The sequence below is a fragment of the Danio rerio genome, chromosome 24 (assembly GCF_052040795.2).
Source record: "Danio rerio strain M-AB ecotype USA chromosome 24, GRCz13ab, whole genome shotgun sequence".
NCBI lineage: Eukaryota > Metazoa > Chordata > Actinopteri > Cypriniformes > Danionidae > Danio > Danio rerio.
In genome coordinates, this window is record NC_141044.1 from 2,920,001 (window position 1) to 2,940,223 (window position 20,223).

At 37.4% G+C, this 20,223-nt stretch overlaps 1 protein-coding gene across 1 annotated transcript in view; it reads left to right on the forward strand.

The window, feature by feature from the left end:
* lyrm4b (LYR motif containing 4) overlaps positions 1–20,223 on the forward strand; it is a 154,530-nt gene extending 134,307 nt beyond the window's left edge. Inside the window, 1 exon segment of the mRNA NM_001386617.2 lies at positions 19,803–20,223. Coding sequence (NP_001373546.1) covers positions 19,803–19,871 — 69 coding nt within the window. The 3' untranslated portion in view covers positions 19,872–20,223.

Below are 20,223 nucleotides of genomic sequence, written 5' to 3' on the forward strand. Positions count from 1 at the left end.
TACCACATTCTCACCTGTTCACTGTTTTTGTCTTACCTGATTTCTGGAAGTGCTCTTCCCCAGACTCGAACTCGGTCGTCGTCGTCAACACCTCTCTGCATCTCAATTCGGCCAACGTACATGACGAGCCAACTGGACAAACTGTTTGCAGCGGAAAAGCCCTCCACACAGAAGTAAGCGGTCAAAAGCGCCAAAAGGATCGGTGTCATACCACCCGTAGCGTTGGGGACTACGTTTTCAGAATGATACAAGAGGGCTAATCATTCAGGAGCAGTAATAATTCTGATTTCAACTGTGTTAGAGAGTTTTATGGTGTGTAAAAATACCAAAAAAACAGAATTTGCTTAAAGTGATAAATAACTGACATAAAATAAATGGTTTAAAATAATCCTGTAACGTTGTTAACCCCTAATCCGAGTCTTGTGATCAATCTACCCTTGCTTGATAAAACTTTACATTTCTTATTCCAGCAGCCCACCATGCTTTAAAACAGCATTGTAGGAATCTGACCCTCAGTGCGAACAATAGTAATAGGAATGCTTGACTTGCCAAACATCGCTAACAGGTCACGCCGTGTCAGAAGTCACGCTGCAGAAGCATATTTCATATCGTTTTCTCAGCCTCTGACCCGCCTGTGTGTTTATGAGTGTTTGACTGACTGAGATGCAGCGCACTTAGCCATATGTTTGTGAATGAGTGTGTGTGTGTGTGTGTGTGGGTGTCAGTAGTGTTTGTGTAGGCGGCTCGCATCCCACACACAGCTTTTTAGCCTCAAGGCTTTTTGGCGTTGTTTTTTCTGCAATCCTGTTTTCATCTCTTCTGCTTCTGAGCGGCTGCTGGAGGAACATCATTAAACTGCAATGACTGCTATCGTAACGTGGCCTGAGCTGTAGCGTGAACACAGCGCATTTAAAACCGCGATGAAGACAATAAGAGAGTGAGACGTGTGTGTGTGTGTGTGTGTGTGTGTGTGTGTGTGTGTGTGTGTGTGTGTTATAAAGCTTTCAGCCTGTCATAACTCCTCATTTCTTAATTGATCCTGATGTTTATGACTGGCAGTCGGCTTCAGAAGTTTCTCCTTGTAGGTGTTTTGACATGATTGACCCAGGCTTTAAGTGCCACTATTATGCTGTTTCATGTACAGTAGATTTCTGTGTAATGTGGCTCATTGGAAATGCGTCCCTTAGCTTACATTTTTGCAAAATACGTTGCTGCGGGTATGTTTCATTCAACCCAGGCGCATTGCAAATACAGATGATGTGTAACATTACTGCAGAGCTGTTGTAAGGCAAGCATTTGTCGTTCATTTACATAACTACAGCAACTGCAGCGCCCGTCGCCATATGTTGCAAGAAAGTACAGTGAAACGCTTAGAAAAAAGGCACTTAGCTAATGGTGACAGATAAGAAGTTTGTTGCAACGATCTTACCAAGAGATCCCAATCCCCCCTCCCCCCATAACCCCCCCCGCCCCACAGGGACACTCTTAAGTTGAATTACTGAAGGACTTTCATGCAAGCGGCCACAGGTGGCGATTGTAAATGACGTCACATGCAGAGGAAGCACGGTTGCCTGAGCGTGCAAGTCCGAGAGTGCAAGCCTGAACGTGCAAGTGCAAATCTGCAGCCAGAATCTATTGGCATAACCAGCAGTTTTTAACATCTAAAACTTAATGGAAGTGAATGAAACCGGAATTCTTGATCCAAAAAGATTTCAACAGCTCCGGGGTTCTCAACCTTTTTCAGTTCGGGGACCACTTCTTCCTCCGATCAATTTTTGAAGGCCCACCTGTCTGACATTTTCTTTAAAACGTTTGTATGAAATGCTTAATATTTATTAACAAATATATAAGACCTGTATATAATACTACATATATAACGAAATGTAAAATTTATAGTATAATATTAAGTAGGAGTGTGACGAGACGCCTACTTCACGAGACCAGACCAGACGCGAGATTGAGTTAACGAGAAAGAGACGAGATTTTTACACTATTTAAAAAAAAAATCCTAAATGATGAAACATATGAATGGAATATTCTTCAAATATTTTGCTAGTATATGGAGGGAAAATAGATTTTTATATAGAAAAAAGTTTTTAAATCACAAAAGTGTGTTTTTGAATTACCATAATTATTCCCATAATTTTAAGTATGCAATAGTTTTATATTAGTTTATATTGAATTCAATGCAATGAAGATGCAAACACTGCAAAATATTTTTTATATAAATGTAAAATAGCAAATTCTACTGTCTGGCTTTTCCCCTATAGAATTTCAAAGGATTTACATTGCAGATCTTGATGGTCAATTCGGATTTTGTGACAGTATCCAATTTTTTTGATGACCTGCTTACATTTATCATCTTTTAAAGGTGACTGGTGTCCGATTGTCTGCATTTACACTGCACGCGGCAAAATGTGCAATGGCCAGGAAAATTATTTTCTTTTTGACAAGTTGTTTTCCTATAGTTTATGAAGGAAACGCTCTCATTTGGCCATATTCTTTTTATCTAGGCCGTTTTAAACCAGTAGGCATCTTAATGTAATATCCCTGGCTTGATTTGTGCACATGGTGTATGCAACAGTATTATTTTATATTGGTTACGTGGTGGATGTTACACTCTCTTTCTCTCTCGTGAACATGCAAAAAATACTTGTGCTACATGTTGTGCTACTAGTTCTTGTGTAGAATTCAGTCACTTGAACCATGAAAAGAAACCTAAACGTGTTTGGCAATGATGAAGGCGGGTGTGTTGAGTCTCCAGAAGTTCAGTATGTGTGTGCGCACTTAGATGTTTGTAGTTGCCAAGAATATAGTGTCAAACAGCTCTGTGGACTGTCCTGTCGCAAAATGGGTCTAGAAGTCCTACACGATGATAATAGTTTGATTGCAGCGTTTATCTGTACTTCGCTTCAATAATGCGGCTTACTGCACATCTAACTCAGAAAAAAAAGAGGTTACGTCACACCCGTCCAACTGATCGAGTGACATGAGCATCACAGAGGCAGCCTTACCAGGTGTATGGAAAGCACTTGATTTGCGGATCAAAATCAATCCTGCTTCCAATCTTCAATGCTAATTTCACTCTCACGCTCCATCATGCTAACATCCCAACTCACAAGACAACTTTTTACCTTAAGAACTTTAACTTTTTACTTTAAGAAATCCCGTCGCGATTTAATCTTGCGAGATCTTGTGACACCCTTAATATTAAGAGTTAGTTTAAAGGTATCTTGCGGCCCACCTGCAGGATCGCTGAGGCCCACTAATGATTTGGCCGCGGCCCACCAGTTGAGAGTTCCTGCAATAGCTGCACCTGCTTGTACGTCAAGAATAGTGTGTGTTTTTGTGTGTGTGAGAGACTCAGACTGGGGTTTCTCTGTCTCACCATCAGTTAGTCAAGGACACGACCTGCTCTGGTGCAGCGCAGGTGTAATTGAAGATGAGGGGTAATCAAAGCAGTCCTGGGACCCCCTGAACACCCGTTCCTCCACCATCAGAGCTCAGGGTGGATTCCTGTCCTCCACTTTCCTGCTGATGGTCTGCTCTTCCTCCCATGAGCCTCTGCAGCTCCTGTTACTGCAGATACTGGAGGGATGCTTGTGTTGCAGAGACGCGTCTGAGAAGACAGACAGTGATCATTGATGACCTTAAACAAGAGTCTTCAAGCTGTAGAGGTCAAATTCAAGTTATTATTTCTTCCAAAAGTTGAAATTCTGTCCATATTTGCTCATTTTGATGGAGGAGACACTTATGTGGAACACACACAAAAAATGACAATCAAATGGAGACTAAAGATTTCACGTTTCCAAAACAAATGTGTTTTTTCGATGGAATATCGCAGGGGTATGCCCATTCAGTAATAAAATCATGATTTTTATCATCCCTATTATTAGTATAATGTTACAAATCATCAAGACAAGTCATTCTACATGCCTCACAGATGTTTTTGAACACTAGAATTTACAATGAAAAACATCAAGCTATTTTACTCTGTTTATGAAATTCACGCTGGTGGAAATGACCAAATAAACACACAATACCACTTGAAACATCCATGGCCATTAAGTGAAGTTTATTTATAAACTAATTTGGAGAGGATCACGTGCTTATGATTGCTTGCAGCCGGCCCCGCATTATTCAATTTAGAATTCACCAATCAGACGATTGATTCCTAAGCCACTATAATTACCGTAAGTTCCATATGACAGCCATCTTCGTTTTGATGAATCCCTCCTCCACCCCTACTCCTCCTCTTTTCCTAGATGGGTGGCATGGTGGCTCAGTGGTTAGCATTGTTGCCTCACCGCAAGAACGTCACTGGTTCTAGACCTTACCAAGCCAGCCGACGTTTCTGTGCGGAGTTTACATGTTATCCCCGTGCTCACGTGGGTTTCCCCCGGGTTCTCCGGTTTCCGAAGTTTGATTTTGTGAAAAGTGGATACATTACATAGGTTTCCATTCATTTTATACTGTTCAAAGTATAAAATATATTGTATATATATATATATATATATATATATATATATATATATATATATATATATAATATATAATATATTGTATTGCCCTCACCCCACCCTACCCCTAAACCCTACCATCACAGTGTGTAGCTTTACTTTCTGTTTACTTTCGTTTATCTGATTTGAGAAATGAGGACGTCCCCAATGTCCTCATATTTTACCTCCTTTTTGAAATACCTGTGTCATACCCATGTGATTATACAGATTTGTGTCCTGATTTGTCACAAAAACAAGTACACACTCACAAACACACACACACACACACACACACCAACCAGAAAAACCAACAACAATCAAAAATGCGTGTTTATATGCTGTCACTGTTTTGTGATCCAAAAAATGTGGTTATAATGGAAGTCAATGGGGCAAAAACAGCCCCCAACAGTAAATTAGGGAGGAAAAAAAATGAAAATCAATGAAAACAAAGCATTTCACATGTTCAAGACTTTGATAAAAGATATAAAGAAATCCAGTCCACAATAACTTTTTAAATTGAAAACACGTTTTTTGTGTGTCTTTTCCACCAAAACAGTGACATTATTTATGAATTTGGCAATTAAAGAGTTAAAATCCTGTAATTTTCTAAACAATTTAGTAGTTTTGATCAGGACTGAGGTTAATTAACAGATTTATGCAAACAACAAAATAAAAAAATTATATAAACTGATCTGATGCATTTTTACAGCAGTTTAATTCAGTGGATGTTTTCATCCTGAACATAACAAAACAGTAGTACATTTGAACAGAGTATATAGTTGAGGTTTTTGAAAAATTCAAAGCATTTTCTCAAAATATGTGTCAAATTAAGATTTGTCAGCAAACATCATCCCTCCAGCTGAAACACAGATAAGGTTATGTCCAAATTGGAACTCAAAATAACCCCAGAGTGGATGAAAACATTTCCCAACACGCACAAGGGTTAACATTCAGTGTTATCATCTGTGATTTTCTTTATGTGCTTTTGTCCATTGTTTATTTAAAAAGCAAACATTCATGACACTCTTAAAATGCTTTTGTTTCTTTTTGAAGCTTGAAATCTTCATTTCTCATTCTGCACAGAAAACAGACTCCACGTTTCCTCCCTTTGCTTTCACACCTAGTTTGAAAAGCCACAAGGTTAATAAATCATGGCATAATTTTCCTTTTTGGGTGAACCATTCCTTTGAACAAACCGAATTTCCAAGCAGCTTGTGCAGAACGCAGAGCTGAACGTGCCGGAGGTCGAGAGCGAACACTGATGCGTTTCTCCGTTTACTACCGACAACCACTCTAGAAATGCAAATGAATAGGAGGGAAGAGCGTTTCTGAGGAAAGATGGAGAAGATCTGAGGAGACAGCTGGATATAATCTTTCTCTCCGTCTCTCTTGCTGTTTTTTTGACTTCAGGGTCTGTTTATACCTCTGAAAATTTCAGTAGGAGGCTAAATGTTTGCTTTAATTTACCCAAGCTTGTTGATTTCTCGAAGCCAAACACCCTCCCTCACGTCTGTCATTGCTTCATTCGTTCCCTGATCTGCTTGTGTGACTCTGAGTGCTTCATTAATGACTTGTAATGCCTAACAAGGGCAGGGCGGCGTCTGATTGGTGCAGAATCACCCACCTGAGTGAACTCAACATCTGCAGTTGACGTCAGAATTATTCGCCTCTTGTAAATTTTTCAAATATTTCCCAAATGATGTTTAACAGAGCAAGACATTTTTCCTAGTATTTCCTTTAATATTTTTTCTTCTGGAGGGAGTCTTATTTGTTTTATTTTGGCTTTATAATACTGACTTTAATTACCCTAACTTGCCTAAGTAACCCAGTTAAGCCCATAAGTGTCACTTTAAGCTGAATACTTATATATATATATATATATATATATTATTTACTGTCATCATAATAATGATAAAAGAAATCAGTTATTAGAATTGAGTTATTAAAACTATTATGTTTAGAAATGTGTCAAAATAAAATCTTCTCTCCGTTAAATAGAAATAGAGGAAACAGGGTCGCTAATAATTATCATTATTGTATATAATGATTATATAGTATATATATTATATATTACTATATAATATATATTATATAGTATACTTGGTTTAAGGCTGTTTTATACAAAACAGTTGCTAGCGGGCTGGGAGCCAGAAATAATAGGACCACCTAGAGTAAAAACTTATCCAAGGATGGTTAGAAGTTAAAACAAGACACCCAGGGGGTGGGGCAAAGATCTGTATAAATATTGTTAAAACACAGACACTTTAGGAATTGTCCAGGAGAGACTTCAGAATGCTCTGAGGTCTGCTCTGCACTTTCTCTGCTTTATTCTGGAGAATAAAGTCTGTTTTTCTGATATCTAAAAACCTCCAGTCTGATAGTGATGAAAAGGTCTGCAACTACGACAAATGCCAACCAAGGTGGGGCTGGAATGACAGTGCCTGTTTGCCTGTGTCTGTCTGTCTGTCCATCTTCGTACCTTAGATAAGCTGCCAGTATATGTTCAGGATAAATTGGTTCATGGAAGTTCTTTTTTACATGTGGCTTCAGTATTGCTTGCAAAGTATGAAACTGAACCACAGACATCCTGAAGTAAATGTTGAATGTGTCGGGATAATCCCGCAGCTCTTTGATAAGCAGGTGGAGCTCTCCTTCCTCTCTCTGTGTAACGGAGGCCAGCTTAGTAGGTGCTGTGCAGGTAAACCTCACTCCAGGAGGCCATGGTCTTTAGCCTCCTTGGTAGAGCAACCGACTCCCCTGTGGAAGGTCGCCGGTTCGATACTAGCTCGGAACGGGTTGGGTGGTGTAGGACCAGCGGGGTTACATTGGTGTTGTGACCCAGATGGGAGTGAGGTTTAGGGGGGTGAGTGTAACGGAGGCCAGCTAGTAGGTGCTGTGCAGGTAAACCTCACTCTTCAGACCTTTAAAGGGGCTCTAGCAACAGACGCTAGAGGCCATGGTCTTTAGCCTCCTTCGTAGAGTAACCGACTCCCCTGCGGAAGGTCGCCGGTTCAATACCAGCTCGGAACGGGTTGGGTAGTGTAGGACCAGCGGGGTTACATCTGCAGTCTTGGGATGGGATGGATCCACTATTTCCTCTTTCTTGTTCTATTGATAGATCCTCTGTAATCATCAGTCATCATCAAATGTGATCAAGAATGAGTTTTACAAGTTTCAAACCTTTTTAAAACTGTGCTTGTTTGTAATGAATTACAGCGATTTTACGTCTTTATCATCACAGCCGCATGTCTGTACAATTATAAAAGAAGACGCTTCGATCCCACTTTGTGGACGTTAAATCAGGTTTATTTTGTACATTAACATAACAGATATCCATACAGCAGTGGAGATTAATCCTGTCACATGTGCTGTGCAAATACAGTGCAAAGTTATTGGCGCGCACTGTGTGTGTGTGTTTGTGTGTGTGACATTGTGCAACTCCACAACAAATACATCAAATAATCATTGGTAAAGTTCTTACTGTAGTATTTTTTACAAATGTTACATGAGATCTGTTTCCTTCATGTCTGTCACTGTGCTGTTTATCTGACACAGCCAGAGATTGAGGCGTACTCTGACAGGCACATGGGAACAGTGGGTGTGAAGAACTAAAGGCACAGGCAACAAAAACAGGTACAGTGTGTTCACAGCAGAAAAATTTAACTTCTGAAAGGTCTAATAAATAATCTGATGGGTGTTTTACGAGCTGAAACTTTACTAACACAGTCTGGAGACGCTATCGTCCTATCTTAAATCTTGAAAAAGGAGTAAAATAGGTGCCCTTTAAAGGCACAAACAAATAAACCTGAATAATTCACACAGTGCCCTTGATATGCCCCATCTACTTCAGCAGAAACACACTCTAGAGTTAAATGAATTAAAATCAGGATGTGCACATGCCTCATGCTGTAGTAGTGTGTGGAAAGCAACACTAAATCCAACTCTTGAAATATCTGAAGGTCGTTTTGACCTGAAATGCTGCTTAATACTCTGCTGTGTGTTTTAATGCAGCGTTCTTTGCTCTTCTGTTTGCTAAAGGGCACAGAGGGAAATATCTGGATATATCTGTGTGCAGCAGAAGTTTAATTTGAACCTGCGGAAGTGTGAACGAATTTTCACCTGTCTGTGTGTCGCCCTCGTTAACCTTTCCCTGCAGAATCTCTTATTATTAGCATCGCTAACTGTACGTGATTCAGTCTAGTCACAGGCGAGTCGTGCGCACATCTGCATTCCCTCAAGGAATAGTGTGTGTGTGTATGTATGTGTGTGTGTGTTTCATTGTGGTTTCTGGTGTACGGCTACATAGTTTTTCTGCAGTGTCTGCAGTTGATCCACAGGAAAAAAAAGTGTGTGTGACACCTCTGTAATGTGTGTGTGTGACTGGGAATCTGCAGTGTGACATCCCAACAATGGGGTGCCTGCTGCAGCCGCATCAATTAACATGAGGCAGGGCCTGCTGTGCTCTGATTGGCTGAGAGGGCTGTCAGGGGACTCTTCGGTTCCGCCCACAAAACTAGTGGAGGAGCTCAGCCAGTAGTGTTGAAGGACCCGCCCACTGTGAGTAGAGCAAGTGTTGTTTGTGTGTGTGTGCTGGAGTGTGTCTGTGCCAGAGTGTGGAGCGGAGTTTGAGACACTGCTGCCCCCTGCTGAATCCTGCCCATAGAGCATATTTTATTTCATTTTATTTTATTTTATTTTATTTTATTTTATTTTTTATTCTATATTTTTTTATTTTATTTTTTATTTGATTGATTTATTTTATTTTGTTTAATTTTATCTTTTTATTTAATTTTATTTTTTATTTTTTATGTATTTTTTATTTATTTATTTATTTATTATTTATTTATTAATTTATTTATTTATTTTTAATTTAATTTTACTTTATTTTATTTTATTATAGAATGATATTTTAAAAAGTACAAATATATAAATATGTGTATGTAAAAAATGTATATTTTAATTTTAATGAAGTGATTAAAGCAGTTGTATTTTCTTTTGAATTTGACCTTATTAAAATTGATTTAATCTTTGAGTCTTCTGAAATTAGTGATAATTATCTGTTGTTATTTTGACTATCCAATTAAACGGTAACACTTTAGAATAATGGTCCATTAATGAATGTTAGCTAACGTACTTACTAACATTAATTATGTATAATCCTGTAAAGAGTTTATTAATCGTAGTTCAGCATTAACTAATGCATTATTCATTTCCTAAGTTGTGCTTGTTAACTTTATTTAATTCACCTTGAGTTCACATGAACTAATATTATTTAACTTAAATAACACAATAATGTGGTCACTGTAGCACAGTGGGTTGCATGATTACCTCACAGCAAGAAGGTCGCTGGTTTGAGCCCCGGCTGGGTTGGTTGGCATTTGCACGTTCTCCCTGTTTTGGTGTGGGTTTCCTCCGGGTGCTCCGGTTTCCCCCACAGTCCAAACATACGTGGTACAGGTGAATTGAATAAGCTAAATTGGCTGTAGTGTATGTGTGAGAGTCTGTATGGGTTACATCCTTTTTTATAATCTTTCTGAATGAAACACCTACTTTACTTCATCCAATCAGCCTGCAGTAAATAAAGCAAGCCACACCCACTGTCTTCTCATTTAGAAAATTGGAGTCCAACCTGGTACTAGTAAGATACCTAATTAAAGTGACTGGTGAGTGTTTGTTTAAGTGATGTGACCCAATTTCTGAAAGTTCATCACTAGATCAGATGCTTTCTTAACTCCTGCTTTCTTTTTATTGTGGGTTGATTTAGTTTTTTAGAGGACAGTGCAATCCACATATTTGCATATTCACCGAAACGTCACATCCAGCAGCTCGAGGTGTTTGCTGACAGTAAATCACTGCTAAATCAGGATATTTCAAACTTCTCACCCTTAAGCAAAGAACATGGAGAACTTTTCTGTGCGGGTTGAAGGGATAGTTCACCCATTACTGTAAACTGTTTGAATTTCTTCCACTGAAGATTTTATTTTTAACAATGCTGAAAACCTGTAACCATTGACTTCAATAATATTTGTTTCTCCTACTATGGAAGTCAATGGTATCATTTTTCTAAATATCTAATGTTGTACTATTCACTAAACAATAAATGTTTGAAAGCACTACTAGGTGAGCAAAGAGTGTGTAAATGTAACTTTTTTAGGGGTCTACTGTCCCTTTAAGTGTTTTAATAACAGTAAAAGCTTTGGTAGAAACCTGTAACCATTATTTCTTTCTCGTACTGTAGAAGTCAGTCAAATTTTTCTAAAAATCTTATTTTGTGTTATTGACTAAAACAATAAATGTTTAAAACTAACTGAGGGTGAGCAAACAATCAGTAAATGTTTCTTTTTTTGGGTGAACTGTCCCTTTAAGGGTTCAAATGACAGTAAAAGCTGTAACCATTAACTGGTGCATGTTTTTCCTACTATGGAGGTCAGTGGTTACGAGTTTCTAACATTTTTATAAATATCTTATTTTTTCGTACTCCTAAATGTTTGAAACCATTTGAAGGCAAGTTTTTAGTGAATAAGTGTTGCATCTTTGTTAGAAATCTGTAACCATTGATTTATTAGTATATGCTTTTTCTACTATGGAAGTCAATGATTACGAGTTTCTAACATTTTTCTTAATATCTTATTTTGTCTTATTCACTTGTAAATGTTTAAAACCACTTCAAGGTGAGCAAATAATGAGTAAATGTTAAATTTTTGGGTGAACTTTTCCTTTAAGGGTGTGAATAACAGTAAAAGCTTTGGTAGAAACCTGTAACCATTGACTTCCGTAGTATTTTCCGTAGTGTTTTTTCTACTATGGAAGTTCAATGATTACAGGTTTCTAAAACCATTTTTAATATCTTATTTTGTCTTATTCACTTGTAAATATTATGAGTAAATAATGAGTAAATGTTAATCTTTTCCTTGAACTGTCCCTTTAAGGGTGTGAATGACAGTAAAATCTTTGGTATTCTTAATATTAATAATTCACTCATCACTGAATGCTTGTTTTGGCATCATCTCGGTCTTAAGTTTGAAGCATAAAAGACTCACCTGTGGTGTTACTGTAGTAAAGCAGCCCCCGTCAGCAGGTTACCCGTGTATCTGCAGCATCTGGCCATGTTTAGGAGGGCTTGAGGAATGTATAGGACAGCCAGCTGTAATCTCCCAGAATCCCTCATCTTTGACAGACGGGCATCTGCTGTGCTGCTGTCTTTAAAACTCTGTCAAAACATCTGCTGACAGACCCACTGGGGCAAATGTGGATGCTGAGGAGTGTGTGTGGGTGTGTTTGTGTGTTATTATTATTATTAGTAGTAGTAGTTGCAGTACCAGATTACTATGGTATAAATGCTTTCCCTACTGCGTGTGGAGTCACGAGACCCCGCTCTGTTAAGGCTGATTTATACTTTTGCGTCAAACCCAAGGGAATGGTCCGGCACATCCTTCACGAGCTTGCATACCCTCGCACCATTTCAAAAATGTAACTACACGTTGCGCGTTTGCACTACATTGATCATGATTGTAAGCTGCGGCAGAGATGCCCTGAGACGGCACATTTTCCATTACATCAAAATGATCATTTACATTAAAATATTCATTAATAGAAGATTCGAGGAATGCAGTGTTTAAAATTTTTGTTTACTTTTATTCAGAAGAGATCCTGCTTATTTTCTACTTTTAATATAAAACAGCAGAAGCAAAAGTTGTTTATTTCCACCTTTTTTATAAGAAAAAGAGTGACTGTGGGTTTTAGGCAGTGTGTATTTTAATTTCAGTTGTTCAGCGTTGATGTTCAATAAAAAAATCACAGATAGTAGATGTGAAGTGTGTTTACTTCAATGATTTTAAAATCAAGTAAGGCACCCTTCGTTTAGAAATCTCTCACTTTTAATATGTGAGCATATTTACTGTACAAAACCTGTCAGTGAACTTTGAGGGCCAAAAATAAAATAAAATAACTAAAATGTTCCTTTAATTGAGATTTAGATTTTTGGCCAAATAACTCAGCCCAAATATATATATAATATGCAATATGCATATGAATGTTTAAATAATTTATATATTCATTAATGCATTATCTATAGTTTGTAATGATAATAAATTTACTTTAAAATGTATTTTTTCTACTTCTAAATGTTACCATAATAGAAATAATAATAATAATATCACAATATACTAATGTTTTTATTTTTAATCAGCCACATTATAAATATTTTTAAACTTTCAAATATAAGCATAATCAGTGAGTGTAATGTAATATAATATATTTTCTAATAATTTAACATAAAGTAACTTTAAACAAACACAATATTATTCATTTAATTTCATTTTCTTTAGCTTAAACCCTTTATACATAAAGTGGTCGCCACAGTGGAATGAACCGCCAACTTATTTAGCACATGTTTTAGACAGTGGATGACAGTCAGCTGCAATCCAGTACTGGGAAACATCCATACACACTCATTCACACACACTCATACTACAGCCAGATTAGTTTACCCAGTTCACCTATGCATGTGTTTGGACTGTGGGGAAACTGGAGCACCCGGAGGAAACCCACACTAACACGGGGAGAACATGCAAACTCCACATAGAAATAGCAACTGGCCTAGCCGGGACTCGAACCAGCAACCTACATGCTGTGAGGTGACCGCCCATACAATATTAAATATTTTTATGTTATTTTGTTGCATCTCTGTAAACATTTTTTTAAAGTTTTATTATATATAATTATTCACTTCTTTGTTTTTTTTTAATTATTATTTTTGTTGGTGGTAAAATTTGAATAATATGCTTTATAAAATCCGTGGGCCTGCTGATTAATAAAAGTATTTTTTATAAGTCTAACTTTGACCTTCTCATATCAGACCTCTCATGCAGACATGAGAGCTGCTGTACTGAGTTTACTCTGGTGAAGCGCTGCTTGTTCAGTCATAGTAGCGGATGTAAACATACAGTCATACTGTAATGTGCACAGAATCTGCTAGGTTTAATTAATTCACATGTGCAGTTGAAGTCACAATAATTCGCCCTCCTGAATTTTTCTTTTTCAAATATTTACCAAACAATGTTTAACAGAGCAAGGACATATTCACAGTATTCCTATATTTCTTTGCTTCTGGAGAAAGTCTTATTTGTTTTATTTTGGCTAGAATAAAAGCAGTTTCTAAGTTTTTTTAAATCAAGGTCAATATTATTCGACCTCTTAAGCAATATTAGTTTTGGATTGTCTCCAGAATAAACCACTGTTATACAATCACTTGCCTAATTACCCTAACTTGACCCTAATTAACCTAGTTAAGCCTTTAAATGTCACTTTAAGCTGAATACTAGTATCTTGAGGAATATCTAGTCAAATTTTATTTACTGTCATCATGGAAAAGAGAAAATAAATCAGTTATTAGTTATTAGTATAAGTTTTTAAAACTATTATGATTAGAAATGTGTTGAAACTTCAATCTCATTAGCTATGTTTCCGTCCAAAGATTAGATCTATGGGCCGTCACGGTGGTGCAGTGGATAGCACAATTGCCTCACAGCAAGAGAGCCGCTGGTTTGAGCCTCAGCTGGGTCAGTTGGCATTTCTGTTTAGAGTTTGCATGTTCTCCTTGTGTTGGCTTGGGTTTCCTCTTGGTGCTCTGGTTTCCCTAACAGTTCAAACACATGCGCTATTAGTGATTGAATAAGCTAAATTGGCTGTATTGCATGCGTGAATGCAGGTGTATGGATGTTTCCCAGTGTAGGGTTGCGCTGGAAGGGCATCCGCTGTGTGAAATATATGCTGGATAAGTTGACAGGTTATTCCACTGTGGTGACCTGTGATTAATAAAGGGACTAAACCGAAAAGAAAATGAATGAATGAATATATACAGGGGGGCTAATAATTCAGGAGGGCTGATAATTCTGACTTTGACTGTATGAGAGCAGCAGGTGCTGTTCTGAGGTCAGCTGGACGCAGGGTCGCCGGTCAGATATTGATGATGGTGAGTTTGCACAGGTGTCTCTCTGGAGTCTGATGTACCCAGAATGCCCTGCTGATGTCAGGCGGAACAGAAAGAGCTGACGGCACAGCAGAATGTCCAGAGTCGCTCCGGCCGCCACGCGCTGCCCTTTTCACTTTCACAACTCATGGACAAAATGTATTAAAAACAATCCCGTCTCAGGCTGTTTAGAAGCATTAAAGGGATAGTTCACCCCCAAAAAATGAACATTTACTCATCCGCAAGTGGTTATAAACCCCTATTAGGTTCGTTATTCTGTTGAGCACAAAAGAGGATATTTTGAAGAAAGCTGGAAACCTGTAACCATTGACTTCCACAGTAGAATAAATACATACTTCTTTATAAAGAAATATTCTTTTGTGTTCAACATTTTAAGAGAGGGTAAATAATGGCAGGATGTTTATTTTGGGGTGAACTGTTCCTTTAAAGCTTTTGGATGTCTGATTGCTCTGATTCCCGGGGAAGAGAAACCTCTATTATGTAATAATCTCATCCAGAAGAAAAGTCTTGGCACCCTTTAACTTTCTTTTTCTTGTTTAATTTTCTGTTTTGTTTCTACCTTGTATTCAAGAAGAAAACAGCTCATAAATCACACGGAGTTAAGTATTTTAAGCAAGGTTTAGGGATTGGGTTGGGATAGGGGGAGAGAATATACAGCCTGCACAGTCTAAAATTCATTATGTCTATGAGAAGTCCCCTCATAAATGTGTGTGTGTGTGTGTGTGTGTGTGTGTGTGTGTGTGTGTGTGTGTGTGTGTGTGTGTGTGTGTGTGTGTGTGTGTGTGTGTGTGTGTGTGTGTGTGTGTGTGTGTGTGTGTGTGTGTGTGTGTGTGTTTGTATTTTTGTTTTGTTTGCTCTGGTTTCTTGGTTGGTTGGTTGGTTGGTTGGTTAGTTAGCTAGTTAGTTAGTTAGTTAGTTAGTTAGTTAGTTAGTTAGTTAGTTAGTTAGTTAGTTAGTTAGTTAGTTAGTTTTAGTCTTCGAATTTGCTTGATTTTGATTTCTTTATTTATTTTTATTCATTCCATTATTTATATTTTTGTTTAGTTTTTTTTTGGTCTTGTTTCTTGCTTTTTTATTTGGTTTGGTTATTGTCTTATTTATTTATTTGGTTAGTTAGTTAGTTAGTTAGTTAGTTAGTTAGTTAGTTAGTTAGTTAGTTAGTTAGTTAGTTAGTTAGTTAGTTAGTTAGTTAGTTTAATTCTTTAGTTTTTTATTTGCTTGATTTAGATTTCTTTAATTCTTTCTATTCATTCATTCCTTCATTTAAATTTTTGTTTTTGTTTAGTTTTGTTTGGTCTTGTTTCTTGCTTTTTTATTTGGTTTGGTTTTTGTCATATTTATTTATTTATTTTTAGTTTTTAGTATTTGATTGCTTTTGATTTCTTTTATATTTTTGTTTTCTGTTGCTTTTTTGTTTCTTGTTTTAATTTAATTGTTTAGTTTATTTTATTGTTTTGTTTTTGTCTGGATCAGTTTTGATTTGTTTATTTTTTAAAGCTACTTTTAAAAGTTTTATAGCTATTTATTTATTTATTTAGTCTTGATTCGTGTGTGTGTGTGTGTGTGTGTGTGTGTGTGTGTGTGTGTGTGTGTGTGTGTGTGTGTGCGTGTGTGCGTGCGTGCGTGCGTGTGTGTGTGTGTCTGTGTATGTATATGTATATGTATATTTAGTAAGCTTAAAGGCCTGTGCTTTATTTTTGACTAGTCACGTTTCACTTATATGGACTCGTGCAGGGATTATCAGTCCAGCGTGGGAAGACTCTGTGTATGTGTTTAGACACGTCTGTCTGCAAACTTGCCAACAGTGGGAGAAAATCTGTTTTGTGTGTTTTGGATGAAGATGAGATTTGCACTATGCATATTTGCAGACCTTGTGCAATTACTAACTAATACAACATTATTTTTATCTTGTGTTTCCCCATCACTTTATATATACAACATATATAATACAAACGTGAACATTAGCTGAGCAGCTTGCTTGATCATCAGGCATGCTTGCTTCTGTTTGTGTCTTAAATCTGGCAACCTCTGTTTCGCACCTTTTGTGTTTTGAACTCTCCAATGTTTTGAACTTGGACTGCAATACCTAGTTCAACCACTAAGTGTCAACCCACATACTACAGCTTTAAAATGAAAAACAATTTAAGGGCACCAGTATTGTTTGGAATAATGTAGCTGACGTCCAATGATCAGCGAACATCTTGTCTTCGCGTTGACTTCCTTTTCTCTTTTCAGTAGGCTATTAGATACTAATCAATATTCATTCAAGGCCAAAACTACTCAAAGCACAAGATTGTGTGTATATATAGTAGGCCTGTATTGTAACTACTGTAAGCGCAGTCATTTAATCATACTTTACCCCATCATCATCATCAGCTTGAGTGTATTTTGTGTAAACACAGCAGTATCATCTTCAGTGCATCTGTCCACTTGACTCCTGTGTTTGGCCCCTGGACTGTGATGCCCGTTTCGCGCTCGCCCTCCATCAGTCTGCTGTGTGTGTTTTTCCCTCGGGATGCTCCGTTCTGGACAGGAGATGCTGACAGATGCTGCGTGTCATGAGGACGAGGGGAATATATTTACACAGGAGCCCGAATGGATCGTAATGCTCCAGTTTGCTCAGCGTCAGTATGAAAGATGAACATGTGCGGCTCTTCACCAACACTGCTGAGGTTGTCCTGCTGTGTGTTGCTGCTAACCAATGGCTTTCTCGACTTTTTTTGAGGCCTCTTTAATACAGCAGATGAGTGTGTGTGTGCCGTTTAGCTGGAGTATCGGTCAGAAATAAAATGCTGGTACCTGCCAACAACCCTGTTTTTCCCTGGGATCTCTCCCGATGCCCTCCTGTTTTATTTCCCCCAGGGAAACTTCGGTAATTTTTAGGGTCGAGTTAGGAAAAATCACTGTTTGTCTATATCTGTCAAGTTGCCAGATTTTGTATGAAGCTCATCATCTCACACAATCGACGAAATATTCAAATCTCGAAGTATTGTTTACCTCAATCTGGCAGCAAACATTACAGTCCAGTTAGAACTGCACAATTAATCGTAAAAACATCGCGATCTCGATTCGACCCCTAGACGATCTTAATCCAGCATTTCTAGGATTCTGTCAATCATATTTTCAAGTTCAGGGGAGAAGCGAAAGTGGCTGCACAAGCCTTCACATTGTTTTACATTCCTCTGTGGTGACCCCTGATAAATAAAGGAACCAAGCCCAAGTAAAATGAAAGAATGAAGAAATACTGCTGCCTTTGCCAGTTGAGCAGTATATTTACAGTGTTTTTACCCAGCCAGGATGTTTTGTTCATTCTTCTGGCATTTGATCAGTTGGTTCTCCTGTAGTTTTGGACGTTCAGATCCTCTCCGTCTGTTCTCGCTCTTCACCAAATCTCTGTTCACTATTGATTCCCCCGTTTCTGGCCTCCAAAAACATGCACAAATAAAGATTACAGAACATCCTTTGGACTTTAGCTCAGCTTTTTAACACGACTGTACGTAATGTTCAAATCTGCCATTCGCCGCTGAGAACACTTAGTTGTGTTTGTACAGTACTGTGAGGGTTTTCAGTTTTCTCTTAAAATGTGATGCATTTAGTTTCAGCTTTACTTCCAAGGTAAACATGTTTTCCCACACACAAATCATTGCACTTTATTGTATGTCATGCTGTATTTCAGGGTATTTAACAACAAATGAATGCAGAACGAGACTTGATTTTTCATCAGGACTTGCCTGAGTCATTAAAAGTTGCCAGAATTGACTCAGATGTGGGAATTGAGAAACTATGAGGGGTTTTGTTGGGATGTGTCCTAAAAATATAGGTCCCCTGCAGAAAAAGGCATAAAAGAACTCCTGCAGCAATGAAATGTATTTATTTGTTGATTTGTTTGTTTGTTTCTTTGTGTGTTTGTCTTTATTTGATTGTTTGAACATTAATAATCTAAAGCTTCATTTGGTGGCCTACAATTTTGAAAGTATGATTCTTTACAACAAATTGTAAATTGGTTTATAATACGACATACTGTATATCAATTGGTTGTTTATATTTTAATTAAATATAGATACATAAATAAGTAGTAGTAAATCAAACTAATGTTAAACATATTGAATTAACTTGTTAACCCTAGTTTCAAAACGATTAACTTTACTATAAGCTTCCAATATCTGAAAAACATTATAATATTTATTAATATTCATTTTCTTTTCGGCTTAGTCCCTTTTTTTAACAGAGGTCACCACAGCGGAATGAACCGCCAACTTATCCAACATATGTTTTACGCAGTGGATGCCCTTCCAGCTGCAACCCATCACTGAGAAACATTCATACACACTCATTTACACTCATTCAGTACGAACATCTTAGCGCACCCGATTCACCTATAGGGCATGTGTTTGGTCTGAGGGAAACCCCAGAGGAAAGCCACGCCAACAGGGGGAGAACATGCATTCTCCACACAGAAATGCCAACTCACCCATCCAAGGCTCGAACCAGTAACCTTCTTGCTGCTGACCCCATTATTATTCATTCATTCATTTTATTTTCGGGTTAGTCCCTTTATTAATCCGGGGTCGCCACAGCGGAATGAACTGCCAACTTATCGCATGTCTTTGGACTGTGGGGGAAACCGGAGCACCCGGAGGAAACCCACGTGAAGGCAGGGAGAACATGCAAACTCCACACAGAAACGCCAACTAAGCCGAGATTTGAACCAGCGAACCAGCAACCTTCTTGCTGTGAGGCGGCAGCACTACCTACTGCGCCATTATTATTATTATTATTATTATTATTATTATTATTATTATTATTATTATTATTATTATTATTATTGTTATTATTATTTACATTCTAGAATATTGAGGAGTACAGTAGCTTCTATAATATCGAGATAAATCTGTGTAATTTTTACAACATTTTTCTTTCAAGCGTTTCATTATTGTTAATATTATTAATTTTATTATTTACATTTTAGAATAATGATAAATAATTTTAATAATACTGACATAAAAATGTTTAATTTAAGCAACAATTTGTTCAAACTAATTAGTATTAGTATTATTATTATTATTATTATTATTATTATTATTATTATTATTATTATTATAACATTGCTATGTTAACCTGTTACGTGTTTACATAAAGTACAGAATTAGCACAGTCACTGTACCCCATTGCCAAAGTAAATAATATGGAAATGAATCTAGTAAATATTTACATAAACACTTTATAAAGAAATTTTAATCCACTATATGTCTACGATAGAAAAAAATACCCACTGCTAATATTAAATCTCTGTTGTTGTTGTTGGTCCACAGGTGTGTGTAGGTCAGATGTATGAGGCCCAGAAGACGGTAGTGGAGCAGGAGAAGCAGAAGAGCTCCTGAAGTGATGCTCAACTGTTCAGACTCTTCAAACAAACATGATGAGGATGATGATGATGATGATGATGAAGATGATGATGGAGAACTGCATTCAGACCTGCAGCACAACAGACCGACCATCCAATCGTCCTGTTTACATTGTGCCACGAACTCTTTGATCACGCACTCTACTGTCCACACACAGCATACACAGTAGAAACTGTACATAGTGTTTTGTTTCTTGTCATGTGTTATTAGTCTTACAATAAAGTTCTGTCAGTTTCATGCCTTTAAATGCATTTTCTGTGGGTTGTTCTACCAATATATTGTTTATTACAGAAAGAATAAACCATTATCACCAATAAAGCCTAGAAAA